Source organism: Myiozetetes cayanensis, unplaced genomic scaffold, assembly GCF_022539395.1.
Source record: "Myiozetetes cayanensis isolate MyiCay16 unplaced genomic scaffold, myiCay2020 scf4, whole genome shotgun sequence".
In the NCBI taxonomy this organism is placed as follows: Eukaryota; Metazoa; Chordata; class Aves; order Passeriformes; family Tyrannidae; genus Myiozetetes; species Myiozetetes cayanensis.
The window spans coordinates 55061232-55080087 of record NW_026087631.1 but is presented as its reverse complement, the minus strand read 5'-3'; the positions used below and the strand labels follow the sequence as shown (position 1 = coordinate 55080087).

Sequence of the window (18856 nt, the reverse complement as noted above, 5' to 3'; positions counted from 1 at the left end):
CTGTTTTTACTTCTAATCATGAAATTGGCTACCATGGTTACTTCTAGAAGACCATCCTATACCAAAATAAAGTCTGGCAGGCACTGGGACTGAACACTGTGACTAACAAGACGAACAAATAGCTCAGTGAAATTCAAAAAACCCCACACAAACACAGGCATCTACCTGAGAGCCATTTGTGTTAACTTGTTTTTAAATCTTTAATCAAGAAGTTGGATAGCCTTCTGCTTAGAAATAATATTTCTCTTACCTTTGGGTTTTGGGGGACAGCATTTGATGAACTGGAAAATTATGCTGTCTGAACGGACAGTTTCTGTCTGGTAACAGGTCAAGAGATCCTTAAGATTACTAAAACTTCTCTTCGTTCCACTAAGATTATATTCTCCATTCTCATTCTTCGTAATTAAGCAATGCTTATAATCTGTGGTATTGTCACGCTGCAGAGATTTTTTCCATTAAAAATAAAATTAATATATAATATTTGAAAGCCTATTTAAATGTATATCACTCTACTAATTAAAGAAAGAATGCTCCAGCAAAATATGACCATAATTTGTTATTTTGTTCTCACTATGTAATATCAATTCTGAGAAAACATGACTCTACTCCCATCACTGGAACTAGCATGTTGATGATAGAGAAAAACAAATGTTAATGAAAGCTGCAAAGACGGAGCTGAGAAAATAGATAATGGATCCTAGGAAAAATCCTTCAGAGCTAATAATGAAAGCTTATTTACTCTGACATGGGGTAATATCAAAACAAAATTTTGTCGGAAGCAATAGCCCAAATGGTTCTGCTCCATATTGTTTTGGCAGACATTTGGAGATCTCAGCTATAGTTCTGTTTTTCTGTCATCTACAGGACAGTTCTAAGAAATTAGTTCCTAGCACAAATTTTTCAATATGCACTGAATTATTTTTACAATGAGTCTTGAAAAGATACCATTAAACATTTTTAAACAAGATGAGCTCTTAGTAGTGCATTCCTGGTTTTTCTCATCTCAGTACTGCAGCAAATATTCCAACAAGTTCTGAATCTCAAAAGCCTTCCAATGACTTGCACAAGACTTAGAACAAGGGAAAAAAAATTGGGTCCAGGTCACTTAATGGCAATGGTAGGCTTCACTCACAAGCTTGACTCTCACACTTTGCCTCTCTAACCTTGCTCAGGAACTGATCTCTTGGTCTACAAAACTCCTCATCAAACACTTCATTGACTGGACATAACATTTCTGTGAAACTCATGTTTACTTCTTCATTCACACAACAATATTACTTTCTCATTTTCAGAGATGTACATATTCTTTCAGTATTAGCAAACGTGCTAGCTTGCTGCACACCAGCAGGAAACCCCATGTCCTACCTTGCCTACTTAAAACCCCAAAGGTAGCTCTGTTAATGTAATTAAAGCGAAGTCCACCCTCGGAACAAGATGATGCCATTATGTAACAGCAATTTAAGGTATTGTCTTATCACTAACTGCAATGTCACATAGGAGGGGTACATCTGGTTCTTCACCTGTGTGAGAACTGCATGCATTTCCAGGGTGGCTCCCTCTCTAACTAACACCAGGCATCCTCAGAAGACCTGTGTTGACATAACAGTTGCCAAACAATATGGCTGGCCCAGCACTGTGGATGGGGACAGGACCCGAACCCAGAAGAACTTGTGAAGGAGAGGCACTCTTGGATCACCAGCTCTGTCTAACTAAATCCTCATTAGAAGGGGGGAGAAGATATGCAAAAATCCTAGGGAAAAAAAGACCCAACTAAAAAATCCCAAACTTTAAAAAAATAAAATAAACCCATCAAACTGCTCCACCTCCCAAATATTTATTATGGTCCCAAGACCCACGTCACCATCCTATCCCCAAGCTGTCTTCCCTCTTCCTGTCTTGGTCTCCTAGGCATATGGTATGTGCCATTAGCAATTCTTTACCAAACAAGCACTTTGATGTTGCTCACAAGACCCTGAAAAGTTGGCCAGTCTGATAGAAGTAGCTAAGAATACACACATCACAAAAACATTCTGGAGGGAAAATTCAGAATCATTTACTGAACATCCCATGTTTATCATTATACCACAATAAAGATTAAAGATGCACTATTTAAGATAGAATACAAACCTCTACAGCAAAGGTAAGGAAGTATTTTTTAAAATCTTTAGGACTGCAGCGAAGGACGTAGAAACCAGTCTGATTACCCGCTTTCTTCAGTTTACTGATAGCAAAGTCCATGCTATAGTAAGAAAAAAATGTTTAATATTGCATAATTTCAAAATACAGGAATATCAGGGATTGGCTAATGAGTAATATTAACAGATACTAATGTAACAACAGCTTTTAGAGCTTTTACAGCTTTTACAGCTTCCTTTAAGTAAATCTTTTTGCCCTTTTTTTTGTCAATATTTAGAGTGGTTGCTTATGTATTTTACAAAGTGAAAAATAAGAGGAAAAGCATTTTATGCCACATAAATGCAATAAATGCACATTTTAAGATGTACACCACAGTTCACAGTCAACTAAAGCTCATCTTTCAAATATCATCTTGTTAAATTGCTAAAAACATTACTTACAAAATTGGTCCATGGCAGTTGCTTTGGATATTTTCCAGGACTGATGGTGGTGCTACTTCTTTACAGAGATAATGATGGGCATCTGCAGTTAATCTGTAATATCCATCAATTAATGATACAAAGGAGAGAGCTTCTCTTAATGACTGAAATTCAGCCTCCTGTCAAATTGCCGGAGAACAATGGTGGAAGGGGAGGAGAGAGAGAGAATTTAAATTTTTAGTAGGCAACGGAAAATTCCTGGATATGCTAGCAGTATAAAAGATACACATATATGCATACATTAAAGACATGAAACTGCTGTTTGTATGTTCTACCTTCTTGTTGTCACTCAAAACTCAATAGTAATCTTCAATGTTCAAAATCAAAAACAAACCAAACAAAACAGAGAAGATGTGGATGCCATATCCCTGGAAGGGGCTTTGAGCAACCTGGTCTGCTCAAAAGTGTCCTTGCCCATAGCGGGAGAGTTGGAATTAGATGATCTTTAAAGTCCCTTCCAACTCAAACCATCCATCATTCTATGAAATCTGCCATTAAAAAAACCCAAATACCTTGCTCTAAATATATGAAACAGCAGAGGAATGCTGACATGAGACAACATTTGAAAGGGAAAAACTGAGTAGATACAACTCAGCATGGCAGACGCGTACTTGTACTGCCAACACAGCATTACTCTTCTTCCTAAAGGAAAGCCTTCCACTTATCAAAGATTTATATGACTGCCTTCAAGTACCAAAGAAAAATCTCCAGAAAAGTACCTGCCTGAAAACCTAACTAGTCGTCAGCAAAGCCTGACATCCTAAGCTGGATCATAGATAGAAGCTCACCTTTGACTACGAGAAAGACAGGTGCACTGGACAGAAGCAGGGAGAAAAATAATGCACTCAAAGAAAAATGGGTGTGAAAAAGGTCTATTCACAGTATATTGAACAGGTAAGAGCAGGGCAAAATTGAATCCATCTGTAACAACATATTTATTACTGCAAATAAGGAAATATAGAGAAGCATCTGCTATTTTCTGAGTCACCCTAGATTTCATTTAGTAAATAGTGCAGCCCAACGGAGCAGGCTTTAGTATGTGCTGTACAAGTTTCCCTGCGACAATGGGGACCCATTTAGCACTGCACACAATTCTTTGGCAAGTTCCTTGTTAGACAGTAATAAAAAAAGCTGGTACTTTTGAGTGCATGCCAAGAATTTGGAGTATTGAAACTCCTTATTGAGAGGACCTGGAAACAAATGCAGCCTCTGGTGAAGACAATGGTGAAACAGGCTGTGCCTCTGCAGCCCATGGAGGTCTACTGTGGAGTAGATATCCACCTGCACCTCATGCAGAACACCATGCTGGAGCAGGTGGATGTGCCTCAAGGAGACAGTGACCCCATGGATACCTGCACTGAAACTTGTTTGTTGGCGCTATGGAGCCACTATGGAGCTGGAGCCGTCTGTTCCTGGAGGATTGCACCCCGTGGAAGGGATCCACGCTGAAGCAGCTCATGAAGAACTGCAGCCTGTGGGAAGGATTCATATTGGAGAAGTTCATGGAGTACTATCCCTCCATGGAAGGGATCCCGTGCTGGAGCAGGGAAAGCGTGTGAGGAAGAAGGAGCCGTAAAGACAACCCGTGATGAACTCACATTCCCAACTTCCTGTGCCACTGATGGGGAGAAGGTAGAGAATCCAGAATAAAGTTAAGCCTGGGATGAAGGGAGATGGGAAGGTGTTTATAAGATTTGGGTTTAATTCTCATTACCCTAGCTGAACTGATGGGAAATGAATTTAATTAATTTCCCTGAGTCAAGTCCTTTTTGCCCATGACAGTAATCAGCGAGTGATCTCTCCCTGTACTCATCTCAACCCATACGCTTTTCTTTGTATTTTCTCTTCCCTATACAGTTGAGGAGTGATTAGAGCAGCTTTTAGAGCTGGTGGGCACCTGGCATCCAGCCAGAGTCAGTCGACCACACAACTCTGTGACAGTTATACATGCTGGAAAGCCTGACTCAAGTGCAATGTTGGAATTCAGACAAAAACCCTTTTACAACCATGTGTAAAATACTTTCTTAAGATCTTTGAAGAATCTTAAACAGTAAAAGCAATGATCTTAGTTGTGTCCCAATACTTGTGTATCATCATTCCTTCAGAGAAATTTGAAGCCTTTTTCAATGTGTTGGTCTCTAGCAGAGAGCTTAGCATGATGCCATGGAAACAGTACACTTGAGAATTAAAACAACAGCACAGGTTTAAGACTCTAATAAAAAAAGAATCAATCTGTATATCAGCAATTTTCCTCGGATATAAATGGCCCTTTCCATGCATGGAGCTCTGAGTGCAGAAGACCTTTACTGCTCCAATACACAACTTACGCTGCTGAAATGCATTTAGTTCTACCTCATGCTTAATTAACATAGTATTTGGCTATAAAATACTAAATATACAACAATCACACAGGTCCACTCAAAGCAACATCTATTTGAAAGAACAGCAATCAAAGTAAACAGACCAGATTCTTGCTGTCTTGTTTGTGAATGGTGACAATTCTTCTCTCACTGGAGCCTTCTTGGCTTGCTTGTTTAATGCTGACATCAATGATATCAGGAAAATCACAGTACGTTTGTAAATCCTGCAACAAAAATTGGTTATATAATGTCAGTAATAACATAAATGGCAATTAAAAAACCTCATCTATTTGCAGCATTGGAATTCCTACAATTCTGAACTTGTAAGCTGGCAACAAAGAGGATCATAAAACCTTGAACATGCAATTACAAATAAATAAAGGAGTTTCGTGTTTATGGGGTCATCACCAGGAACCTAAGTTAGAGAATGCACAGAGATCCAGGAACCTTGAACAGAAATATCCATATATAGGTTTGGCTTTTTACAATTGTAGACATTTCTTTCCTTTGTGGTGTTTTGCAAGGATTAACGATGGAACATTTTGATTACTGTTTTGAGAGCTACAAAATCTGCTAGCAAAGAGATGGATTTAGTGTGAATAAAGAGAAGGTTGTCCTATAGCCATGGTCATCACTGACTAGGTAACTTGAAGAACCAATCCTAACTAAACAAAAATCTAAGACACTTTTTTTTTGACAGCAAGTACAGGTACTTTTTGATACTATGACATTCTGTACCACAATCGTCAGACTTTCAGAATATCACAAAAATCATACTTTGTTTTATTTTCAGTAGAACTTCAGGTGCAAAGTAACAGCTTTAAATAAAGCTAGATTTATGTATCCAAAATTATTCTTCCTAAGCAAAGAGATTTTATGCATATCAGACTATCCCAATTAGACACATAAATAATCTCAAATGCATTGAAGTTTCTGATGCTTAATTTGTTCATCTAGTTGTTGAAAATCTGAACTTGCAGAAGAAATTTCTTCCCAATTTACACCACATATGTCATTCTATACATATAAATAAAAATTCTCTTTCAATGATGAACATTAATAAATGTTCATCAGTAAAGTTTGCTGAAACAAGAGTTATGATCACATTTACACACAGCCATACTGGTTCACTGGGTTTTCATAACCAACTTCATAAGCAGTTTCTGTAGCAGTGAAAATAATGCAGTCTCTCTCAATAATGGAATGATAATATTTTTAATTATGAAAAGCTAATTTGGCAATCTCTAGAGGAAAGATGTTAAACACTATTGTTACTAAAGGTTTGGTTGCCAGGCCTAAACAGCATACTATGCATAAATTGTGTACACCTAAAACCAGAAATTACAAAAATCTGACATTTATGATTGTTCCTGCCAGAACAACTGGAGGAAAATTAAGAAAGGAAGAGGAATGATACATAAACAAGTGCCAAATGTCCATCTACAGTTTTCTAAGAACACCACACTTTAAAAAAGCTGGGTATATAATTAGATTTATTTTTGTTAATTATTGAAAAAACCCTCCAGCATATATCATCTTTACAAATTATTACACCACATGGTAAAATACAACCTTTTGTAGTTTGGATTTGACTGCTATATATCATGGATCAAAAGTAACAAACAGATGCAGTTATTTTGGAAAACTCACATGTTCTTTTACTTTTACCTTTGGAAAATTCCTGCACTCTCAATGTATACTATGCTATACAATGCTGTGAGTTTTTACCAGGTTTTGGTAAACTCAAAATAATGAACAGTCACGGTGGGAAATCACACACAAAAGAAATAATACTGTTAAATAAAAATGCAGCAGTACATGATTACTAGCACTTACAGGAAACATTTAGCATTTAATTCCTGAACAAAGACTAGATGGATTCTGCAGTCACACAAATGTCACTTCAAATTTGCTAACTCAGACACTGGTAGGAGTCTATCTGTAGCAGGAAAGAGGTACAGGGAAATTTATCTGGTGTTTGGAGTCCTTAAATCCCTGCTTTCAAACAGAATTTGAGGAATTTGTGCATTCTACTTATACCTCAGGCAGGGTCATTACTTGTCCACATTTCCTACAGTAATGAAGGTACAGCACAATTTCTCGTATGTCAAGCACTGAAGCATTACATGACTTTCTTCTAATATTTCAATAAAAAACTAATTTTAAAATCCTGTACTGTTTATATATTTCCATGATCCTCAGCCATATGGAAATTGTATCGTTACTGTGAAGTACCAAATTTACTTCTAACATAAGCTTCTAACATAAGAACTTCTAACATAAGCTAATTACTGTGTTACATGACAAACTGCACAGTTATCAAAATAATTTTTAAAAATTACCTCCTCCGCAAGTGTCTCACAGTCTTTAAGTTTTCCTCTTGAACACTGAATTCCACCATTTCCAGTTATGACAATGGTTGCAAAACTTTCCTCTCCCGAAGGACCTCCACCAGGTTCTTTTACTTCAAAAACCTCTGAATAGAAGGCAGACTGAAGGGTTTCCAGATTTATAAGATACTTAAGTTTCAAGTTTCTGGCAGTAGCTTTACATTGGCCAAACTGTTGTATAAATTTGCGGAACCTGTACCTTATTCTTTTTCGTGTCAAAATGTGGTAGTCTTGGATTTTTGCTCGCACACATTTAGGTAAAAATGTTTTGTAGCTGTGAATAAATAATCAGAAAAGAACTGTTAATTTTATCTATTAAATACAGAAAAAAACATTAGTTCTGTACCAAACAAGTCAACGTGACTTCAACATGACATCTTTTCCTCTAAATGTACCCTTATTTTTTAAACTGTAGGATAACAAGGATCCTTCAATCTATAGTATGCTCTTTCAAATACAGTCCTGTGTTTCCTTCCATTTTTCCCGTTTCCAGTTGCAACATATATTACATAATGCATTTTCCATCATTTCAAAGATGTCTGTACTTTTGTTATTCAAGTTTTGAGGTAAGGCAGCTGAAGTTACACTGTTGCTTGGTTTGGTGTAGAAGTTGGAAAGAGGATACTGCACAGGTAGATGCAACTATATGGATAAAGGACAAATTTCTTGGCAGAGTACAACACTGTGGTTGGTTCTCACTGAAATTCCTATATCATAGTCCATAGTCTACATCAAGAGGCAAAAGAATTGCAGTTATCACCTGCAACAAGCTGGCCACTCCATTGTCTCATTCTGTTTTTATCTCTTCCTGCTAGGTTTCATTAAAACACAAATATCAAGCATTAAGTACCAAGAAGGGACAGAATTAACTCAGCTAGAGTAGAAACTGATTAGGTAGATACACAAAAGTGAATTTGATAAACTCAAGAAAGTTCAGCAGAGATCTGCACAAAACAGTTAAGAGCCTGGAGCACATGACATGAGAGAAGAGGTGTATGGGAGCTTGAGTTACTAAGCCTGGGAAAAAGAAGGCTCAAGTAGGGTGCTCTACTAATTGTCTTTAATTAACAGAGAGTTATGGAAAAGACTGAATTAAACTTCTAGATATGCACAGTGAAAGGATAAGAGGCAACAGAGGATTATCAGTATCACAAAGGAAACTCATTAGACAAAGAAAAAAATCTTCCTCTGTGAGCGTGGTCATGCACAGGATAAAGCTGCCCAGAGATAAGGTGGAATCTCCAATACTTGGACATTTTCTGAGCTTTACTGGATGAGGGCCTGAGTAACTTTATCTAACTTTGAACTGGCCCTGAACAGGGTGTTGAATCTCATGACTTCCAGAAGGGTGAGACTTCACCTCAAATTATTGTTTATGTACTTTTCCCATAGGAAGCTGCTGCCTTACTTTTCATTAGGAGAGCCAAATCTATGTCCCCAAAACATGAACGGCCATGATGATTCAAGTTTTCCATTAATTTCTAGTTTACACTATAGGTAGATTTATGTAACCATTTAAATACATGAATTGCCAGTAGCTAAACATCTCCTCCCAGATATTAATGTGTAAAAATACTGGGTTTAGATATCAGATAGGTGTGAAAGAGTTATGAATTATGGAGTTACCTGACTGAATTGTAAATAGCCAGTGGAGTTTCGTCCTTTTCTTTGGCCACTCTCATCATATCTAGAACAGCCATTCCAAGGCATTCTTCTTGTGTTTCGTGAGTAACAGGCATCTGTACCCATCCATCCAAAAAATCAGCTCGCCACTGAGAAAGAACACAAGAAAGTAAATTAAAACTGTAGCACTGCTGCTTATCTATAAAAGAGACCTGGGCTGCAGTTGTTGCTTTTTTTTGTTGTTGTTTTGTTTGATTGTTTAGGTTTGGTTTGTTTGGAATTTTTGCTGGTTTTTTCTTTTAAAGACTGCATTCTTCTGAATGAACTCCATCCACAAAAAGATGCACTTGTTCATAAGCAATACCATCTGCCATCATGCTTACAAATGCTGTTTTCAAACTATTTTTGTTTCAAGTCTCAAAAACGTTGATATAGGGAGGATATTCTACATTGTGTCAGTTCAACCTACACACACTCACTGCTTCCCCTAAAACTGCCATTTGAGCTTCATCTCTCCAAACATACAATAGGACATGGAATTTAATTTTCATCTTGAGTGGGCTTCAAGCTGTCAAGAGCCTACACAGTTACCATCAGAAGATAGAAAGGGAATAAACACTGATAACCTTTGCCAATCTCCATTAAAAAATAAGCAAGCAAATCATACCTGTGCGAATAGATAAGACATGACAAGATCATCAAGAACAGGGCTTTCTGCACCGCGAATAATGCCATACCGATATGCTCTGTTGGTGCCACTGCAATACCAGTGGGGAAAATAAAACCTGTTAGGAAATAGATTTAAGCAAATGTCAACAAACGGATACTTTTGCTTACCAACTTCAGACATTGCTGTTCTCATATACATGTAATTAGTGCTGGTTGGTTTGGAGGACCACTATGAAGTCCCAGTTAGCCGATGAAGGTTTCAGATCCAGTTCTTGGTGTCAAACTACTATAACATTTAAGCAAGGTGATAAATTGTAGCGATAGGAACGAGGACCTTTGCAAAGCTATTCTCACTCATCAGAATGCAGAGAGTTTTGTTAGTGTCTTCTAGTTTCCTCTGAAACAGTTTTAAAGAAACACCCAGGTCACATTATATAACGTAAAGGAACAAAATGTTTTACAAAAGGAAAACTTTGACTGTTGTTTTAGATGTCTACATTCAAATGTGAGGTTGGGAAAAATGGTTCTATTGCAGACACATGGCTGACTACACTGAGTAATTACTCTGCATTTTGGAACCATCACTAATGTCAAACAGACAAGCACAGAGGAGATGAGATGTATCATTATTAAGAAAAATAGTATTTTTACTTCTATATTTTTTACTGTTTGCTTCTTCAATTTGACATTGGTAAATATATGGGATATAGAAACTTGATAAAATATATTATTCAAACCACTCCAATAATTTTGATTCTTTTATCTATCTCTTTTCCAGATAACACAAACAACCTGTTCATATCTTCTAAGAGAAACTAGGGTTCAGCTTAATACCTTATTGGTTGTGTTTTCTCACATAGTTTTCTTTGACCATGAAAGCTGTATAACATTTGATTTAGATTACCTTATCCGGTAAATTAGCTTGAGTCTAGTCGCTTCATCTACATGGAAGATGTGATTTGGGGGATACCACATTCTGTCTGTTTCACTCATGAGCGCAAACATGTTATGGTACACTGGCATGATACCTAAAGGAAGAACAGAGAAGCAAATAGCTACAGGAAAGTGTTTTCACAAAGTATTAGAAAAATACTGTGGGTTAAAATTAGCAGACTGGTACAGTGGTCTACTGCTGTCAGCAACAGGTATCAGTATTGCCAACTGCATTGCAATCATTATCCCATAACCTGCAGACTGCTTTTATGGTTTAATTTCTCATTCTTCCTTTATGTTCGCTGACTTCAGACTGTGTTCACTTGATATCCTGTACTTCACTGTTAGATTACAAGATTTTTCCTATATGGCATTTAATACAATGTCTTCTCTCAGTTTAGAAACAGTACATTACTTCTTTTTCTTACCTTCTCCAAAATCAGATCTAGGGACTGATTTTAAGACTTTAGACAGATGAAAAACAAGTAGTAAAGCAATATAAAAACAGTCATCATAACTGGACAACCACCTGCCATTTACATTTTAGTAACTCAGTTAAAAACAAACCCAAACATATACTGTTAATAAAACAGAACTGGAAAATATTTTTTCCCTCAACAATTTTGGATTTTTTTAATGACAAGCAATAGTACTTAATCACAAACTATGGAAATCAGTTGAGTATTATATTAGCGCTTCAGCAGTATCAGAATTTTAATTTGGCTTTGAGGTTCCCAGCTGAAAGCACAGCCTAACATACAACAGATGCCATAGCATTGTACTATGCTGCAGTGTTATGTATCATGTGGTGCCAGTGTTAGATTTGAAAAACAGGCTAAATGCCAGAGAATTAACAGCACAAAAGGATGAACTGCAACCACTGACAAACATATTTTGAAGACAGTGTAGAGGTCAGAGAGCAGGATGAAAAATTACAGTGTCAAAGTCATAGCAGGTTGTAACTAAAGAAAACTTTCCATTAAAGCAATACACTTCGGGGTGAAAAGGCAAAAAATAATAAAAGAAAGACAGGTAAAGGTAACAAAAGTAACTTAAAATGACATTAGGAGACAAAAGAATTATGGGAAAAGGCAAAGTACCCAGAGTCCTGCCCAAAGATTTAGAATTAAATAACTGAAATTCCCACAAGAAAACAGGAGAAAAATGAATCCTTTACTTCTTTCTGTTCTGGACAACATCCAGGTAATTTTTGAAGAGGGCAGACCCCAACACATCTAAACTACATGTAAGACAGTCAGTTAGATGAAACAACTAATCAACTCCACATATAAAACCACATAACCTTGTGGAATAAAACATATTTTATTCTTAAATAACAACTAGTTTATTAAATTTAGTACAAAATAGAGTTTGTCTCTATAAAGGTAGAGTAAAAAGGCTAAGACAAGAATTCTATTATGCAGTTGTGAAGATTAAACTGAAGAAATCTATAGGCTAATCATCTGATGCTTCCTTAAACCAAAGCTCACCAAAACATACCAGAACTGCAGGTCTTAAAACATGATTTTCTATGGAAAGGAGTCATAGACTTACAGGAAACTATAGAAATGGAAAGCATTATGTAAATCAACAAAAGAGAAACCAAAACTCAACAAATCCCCCACAGGAATAAACTCAAAGGGATTAGTAACTGAAGGGACTGACTGTAAATCCAAATGTTGGAAATTTAAGGCATAATAAAACATATTTGATCGTTCTGAGTTATGAGTTAAAAAGAAACCTATTCTAAAAACTCAATATGGTTCTCTTTTGATGTGTGAAGTGGGATCAACTACACCACATTACATATCAGTTGTCTATAAAGCAGTAACAATTAACTTAGCAGTTTTAAGGCTATGTGGTGTCTGTATCCTGAATAATTTCAGATCAGTTACAGTGCAATGCATGTGAGAATTACTAGCCTGTTTCAGGACTCTACACAAATGCCACACACCATTCAAGGAAATGCTGAATATTTACCTAGTCTCACTAATACATATACCCAACCTGCTAACAAACCCTGTAAGCACACTGTATGAGAAAAAATTTTCAAGTCATATTCTTAAATTCAAATGTTAAGCTGCTGTTTCTCACCAAATACATTACAGACATCCCCACCACCACTCCGCTTCTCAAAAAGACTCACATTCTGAAACTTTAACTAAGCAAGGATTATGACATTCATACCCCCCAATAGGAAATGTTAATATTAACAACAACAAAAATCCTTCCTGCTGTCCTTTGTATGAAAAGTAAACTGCACTCATACATCTCTCATACTTTGGCATTTATAGTTCTGAAATGGTACCTTGCACCATACATTGCCAGTGCTCTAAGACATACAGATCATATGTATTTTTCAAGAAGAAGAGTTACACCTTTTTTTGCCTTTCCCTTAAGAACTGCAATTTCATTGCTACACTTAATGCTCAACAATTATAAAAAATAGAGCAAATCCCTTTATTAGAGTCTTGAAAATAATTCACAAGAATCTGACAAAAGCAAAGAGGCCATGTAATTGCAGGGACTTTTCAAGTGAGTAATAACTGCAGTATATAAGTGCTCTCTCCTGAAACAATGAAAACAAAAAGACTTGAGTGGGGAATCAAAGTCTTCTGTTGAAACCTAGACATGTCAACAATAGTGAAAACTTGTGAGAAATGTATTTTTCTACCAAGTAAAATCATAAAAGCTATTCCTAAGAGGTACTGAAAAGCATCCCTTGGATTTTTGCACTGCACTAACCATGTTATCAACTCAGTCAATGACAAATTAGGAGGGAAGACAGTGACTCAGACATAATTAAGCAGAATTTTTTGCACTTTGTTTCTCCAGCAAGGGGTATCAAATTTTCTGGACTACTGCAAAGACAAAAACACGACTATCTCTTGACAATTTATTTAGTAAGTAAGGCTAAAGAAAGGAGCCTTGACATACTTTACAGTCTGTCAAATACATCATCATGAAAGACTACAAGACAGCGTAAGTTCATTCCTCAAACTTCTATTTCAAGCCTAAAAAAAAAAAATTATTTGTATAGTGGTTTGATCTTTTCCTCATTATGATTTTAGAGTTTCACATCCAGACAAGTCACACTACTTCATCTACCCTGAAGCAGCTAAAGAAATACAGTTTTTCTATATTTCCTCCTTTGCTGGCATTAGGCACTTTTTCTCCCATACAGTATGTTTTCCAAGTAATGGCCCTCTTCAAAGAAAATATAAAAAAACATAAAGTGTAAGTCACAACAAGCCATGACACCACTATGAAATGTGAAAGCCAAGCAGAGTCTACAGGGGATACACTGTTTTATGAAATTGTCATTTCAAGTATGTAAGTCATTAGACACATACAGATAAAAGCAATTAGTTGAATGATTAAAAACAATGAAAAAAATCTCAAATTTTCAAAGTCTAATACAAATATTAATCAGTTTTCACACACAACTGGAAGTAAACTCTTTAAAACTCAGGAAATTCTGCACATACCAGATGGAAATTTGCTTGCCTTTTCTTACATAAAAATAATATCTTCCTCTCATCTTTCTTACAAACCAGAGGTTCGCTGAACTCTGACATCACATTTAATGTCACATTTAATATGCTGTCCACAAAACACTTTCTGAATAGTAAATCAAAGCACGCATTTCCTTTCCTAGCAAGACAGAATTGCCCAAAGTTCTGATTAATTCATTCCTCACCCACAGTGGGGAGCTGCAGGGGGTAGCATATTCTGTGTGGATATTTGGGAAGTGCTACCATGTAAAGGAAAAAAAAAAAGCCAAACTAAATTTAAAAAAAAAAAAAAGAAAGAAAAGAAAAAGACAAATCCTGAAGCAAAACAAAAACACCAAACCAAAACAAAAAACCCTCAACCAAAAAACCAACCCCCCAATGATTATTTAAATGAATGACAACCCTGAGCCATGTGAACTCTGAGTCATGTGAATTCTGGAAATTCAGCATGTTAGGGAAAATCTGGGTAAAATTCCCTTATTAGTAGCAAGGTATCTCTTCCGAAGCATACAAGCAAAGAGGTCATCACAATCATCACATTATGCAACACAGTCGCTCTCTTGAAAATGTTTAATTGACTGCAAATGCTGTCAGCTATCACATTAAAGTTTTGAAATAATGTTTTTACTTTGGTATAATTTAAATTCTCTGCTATATTATGGTTTTCCAAGTGAGACCACCATTTTTCTTGGAAAGTACCATCAAATTTCCAATTTACTTGGAAATCAGATGGGTGAAAATTAAAAGGTTCCTAGTTGGAGTTTCAGGATATCAACATATAAAAAAACAAAAACAAAACTTAAAAAGAACAACAACAACAACAAAAAAACAAACCACAAATTCAAGGTCTTTTGAAGGTCTTGTGTTAACTGCTAGGTGCTCAAAACTCAGCAAACCTATCAGGATTGCAAAATTCATTCTGCCTTGAGATTCCACTTCCACTAAAAAGGTAAGATTCCAGAGTTTAATGATCCTAACAGAAAGGGATGAGGATACGAGAAAAAAAGCCTGACAAACAATAAATAAGTCAAACACATCCTACAGAAATTTAGGATTCTTACACACCCAGGGACAAGTCATGACAGAAATGCAAGATGCTAAACAAAACTATGCTCCTTGGTTGACTTTTTCGAAACATTTTTCAGTGAGTTGTTTAAATGTTCTTGTGGGATTTAAAGTGACTATCTCTGCTACTAATAAGATTTTCAAGAACGTGGCATAAATTTATTTGGCTAATACCAAAGCAGTGCTTTGCTTGCAATTGTAACTGTTTTAACTGTGATTTACAGACTCTCTTATCTAGTGTCTTATAAAAATATATAGACTTTGTTAAACTAAATTCAGTAAAAATCTGGATTATACATACAAGTGATGCACATATTTTTTACTCATATTTTTCAGCCAATGGAATAAACAAACAAAATGTTAGTTTAAATATTAAAACAAAATTATTTTTCCATATAATACTCATCTTCTGTATAATGTATTATTCTGGTAAGTTATAGTGTACAGTCCAAAGCTATTTAGGTTTTTTTTTTTACTTTATCTAATGATAAAATACTCTGAAATCCACTTAAAAGACACTGGAAGTCTGATTGCAGAAATACTGATATAGCATAGTAACACCAATGCAGTATAAAATCAACTAACTTTCTTTCTATATACAAAAAAATACATTCAAGATTCAAATTGAAACTTTAAATGTTTCCAGTAGTCTGTATCTGATTTACCTACAACACAACAAAATTCAATTCATGTTGTTTTCAATTACACATGCTAATTTTTCAACACAGATTTCTAGGTGTTTTTATAACTTACACTTTGAATAAAAGAAAAATTATGAACAAAATTTACAGCTTTTCTGCAAACAATCACATTTACTTATTTTGTAAAGTATCACACTAAGTTTGCATTATCACTCTCTTGCACCAACTCTGGTGGCTTTCTTGAATCATTACTTCTACTTTTGTTCAAATGGCCTTGACTGCCTGATAGTTCTATAAACTGATTGTAAAGACACGAAAAAACAGCTTAAAAGAGAAATTCCATTTAAGAATATTTGATAGAGATCAGAAAAGATCAAAAGATTTAAGATCATCATTTGAGAAAACAAGTCTTTGATTCTGAATTTAGAATACACATCTAACACAATGATTCTGTAACCTCTAGAACAATTTCTCCTTCATATTTCATTTCTACCATGATTTGATTCCTCTAATACCACTTTTCCCTCAGGTTGAGGGCAATGACTTTTATTTGTTTTGATGTTACATTTATAATTTTTTACATAGCAGTTAACATACTAGCTAACATACAAGAACTGAACCACAACTGACTAGTCAATTAAAAATTAATTTCAAGACATTTCATTTATACTTGTGTTTCTGCTTGAAAAATATGATATTCAGTTTTATGTTCAGTTTTCTGTAAAAAAACCCAAAACTACAGAAGTTTCACATTTATTACATTTTTCAAAAAATTGATTTTTAAATAAAATGTTTTTAAAAAGGTTGAGCTCTTGCATGCATGCATCAAACTGGCATGCAATTACAGAATAACATTTTGACTAATATTTATATTAGCCAATACATGCCATATACAACAGGTGTTAAAATACACTACCCTGCTATTTACACACTTTATTTCCTAAATGATTACAAAAAGCATTAACTACAAACACAAGAAGTCACGTTATAGCTAACAGAACAGTTAGCATCTGCAAAGTAATTAAGCACGTATAACATACAACATATGCATTACTTCCAGGACCAATTTGTTTTGCAGGGTTGCATCAGACAGTCATTTCCAGGCTCCTGCAGTGATTTAACTATCCAAACTATATCTCAGCCCAATGAGAGAAGACTTCCAAGTAAAGGACAGTATACCCTTAAATTATTTGATAAAAGATGGTAGTCACTCAATTATAATTCAGTTTCACAACTATTCTAATGGGAACAGTTTTACAGCTGTTTATTATATGGTGCTAATTACTTCTGAAAGAACAGAGAAATTAGCTTTCTGGTTCAAATACCACCTTTTGATGAGCTCTGGATTGTTAAAAACCTTCTTCTATGAAGTTGAGTTTCACCAATTCATTAAGTAAACTATTATGTATATACTTACCACAGGCTTTACAGGCAACAGCGCAAAGCTCTTCTGCAACATATTCTCCAGCTGGAAATTGAAGGTAATCTTCTCCTGTCTTCCCAGGAGAATGATAAAGGTACACTTGAAGCAATGGTTCTGTCTGCCTGGGTGCACTGGTATTCCCATGGATGTCACCATTCTGGTGGACAGCAGCAGTTGCTGTGCTTTCCATATTTGTCATTGTAAGACAAGCCATAGTTCGTTTTGATTCTGTTCAGAGCATTTGCCTACAAGAAATGTAAGAAGTACTTCTTGACTAACTGTACTTGGTTTTATTTGTAATACTCCTTTTAATGACAGCACTGTTCTGACACAAGTAAAATATTCAGTAAACATTAGTGGATTACTAAAAGCTAAGTTTCTCTTTGATTTACTATATAGCTCTAGATGAAGAGTAACAGACATTATAATAGGAGAAAATAAAATATTAACTGAGAGTCCAACCAGAGAATTATTACCTCTCACCAGATTTTAGACAGTGTACGTTCATCTGTCCAACTAAAAAATCTAGTTAAACCTGAAAGTGAAAAGAAATCCTTTAATTATATCTGTACAACTCATTATAGTCCCAGTTCCAGCACAACGACTGCAGTTCTAAGAGAACTTAGAAGACATAACAGTTAGCTGGCACTAATGAAGAGAAGGGTAGGAATAGTATCTTTTAGCTGAGTTTTACTCTTAAGCCAACACTTAAAACGTGCTGAGATGAGAATCTAAGTAAGCAGACTTAGTTTATACCTATAAAGGGGTGACTTCCAAGACCACCTCCTTTCAGAATAATCATTTAAGTCTATTTTTAAGGAACTCAAGCTAACAATTCTCTCCCTTAAATGTAATCAAAGAGAAGAGGACACTAATAATGTAATATATAACCACAAGTATATTTGATAATGAAAAATAAGTTTAAAAAAGAGATTGAACAGCATATTCTAAAAGCCAGTTGAAGAATCTCTTTGCTTTTCTGTGACTCCATCACAATTTCATCAGTATAATCCATGCTTATCATAAAAACTTTGATCACAATCTATAAGGTTTCCTTTTATTAAAACTGATTCCAAGTAACTACTACATGGAATTCTGTGTTTCATATTTTGAAAATACAGACTAGGTCTAAACAAGACATCAATTACAAAAACTTGATTTCTTAGTTTTTAGAATCACAAAATGGCTTGGGCCACAATAAGGTCTCCCTGAGGCCTTCTCTTTGGGCTGAACAACCTCAACTCTCTCAGCCTTTCCTCATGGAAGGGTCAGCCCTCTGACCATTTTTGTGGCCCTTCTCTGGACTTGCTGTACTCTGGTCCATGTGTTTCCTATGCTAGGACCCCCAGAGTTGAAAGTAGGACTCCAAGTGCAGTCTCACAAGAGCAGAGAAGAGGACTATCACATCTCTTGACCTGATGGCCACGGTTCTTTTTATGCTGCAAGTGCACAGTGCCAGCTCACATCTCATTTTTCATCTATCAGGATCCCCAAATCCTTATCCACAGGGCTGCTCTCAATCCATTCATTCCCCGGCCTATACAGATACCGGAGATTGCCCCGACTCAGGTACAGGACCAGATGCTCTTTGCCTTGTTAGACTTCATGAGGTTCCCACAGGA

General features: G+C 35.8%; 1 protein-coding gene across 4 annotated transcripts in view; it reads right to left on the bottom strand.

Annotated features, from left to right (window-relative positions):
* The window catches only part of JAK2 (Janus kinase 2), an 87328-nt gene that overhangs the window by 27650 nt on the left and 40822 nt on the right, over window positions 1-18856 (bottom strand). For 3 of the 4 annotated variants that reach the window (XM_050328496.1, XM_050328497.1, XM_050328495.1), the window contains exons 3-11: window positions 17229-17479; window positions 10562-10685; window positions 9656-9773; window positions 8992-9137; window positions 7318-7639; window positions 5080-5199; window positions 2577-2734; window positions 2128-2239; window positions 251-437 (exon numbers count right to left, since the gene is read on the bottom strand). In XM_050328496.1, the coding sequence (XP_050184453.1) occupies window positions 251-437; window positions 2128-2239; window positions 2577-2734; window positions 5080-5199; window positions 7318-7639; window positions 8992-9137; window positions 9656-9773; window positions 10562-10685; window positions 17229-17448 (1507 nt within the window). In that variant the 5' untranslated portion in view covers window positions 17449-17479. Of the gene's footprint in view, window positions 1-250; window positions 438-2127; window positions 2240-2576; window positions 2735-5079; window positions 5200-7317; window positions 7640-8991; window positions 9138-9655; window positions 9774-9825; window positions 10055-10561; window positions 10686-17228; window positions 17480-18856 lie in introns of those variants that run through there. The other variant, XM_050328498.1, reaches the window with a different exon arrangement.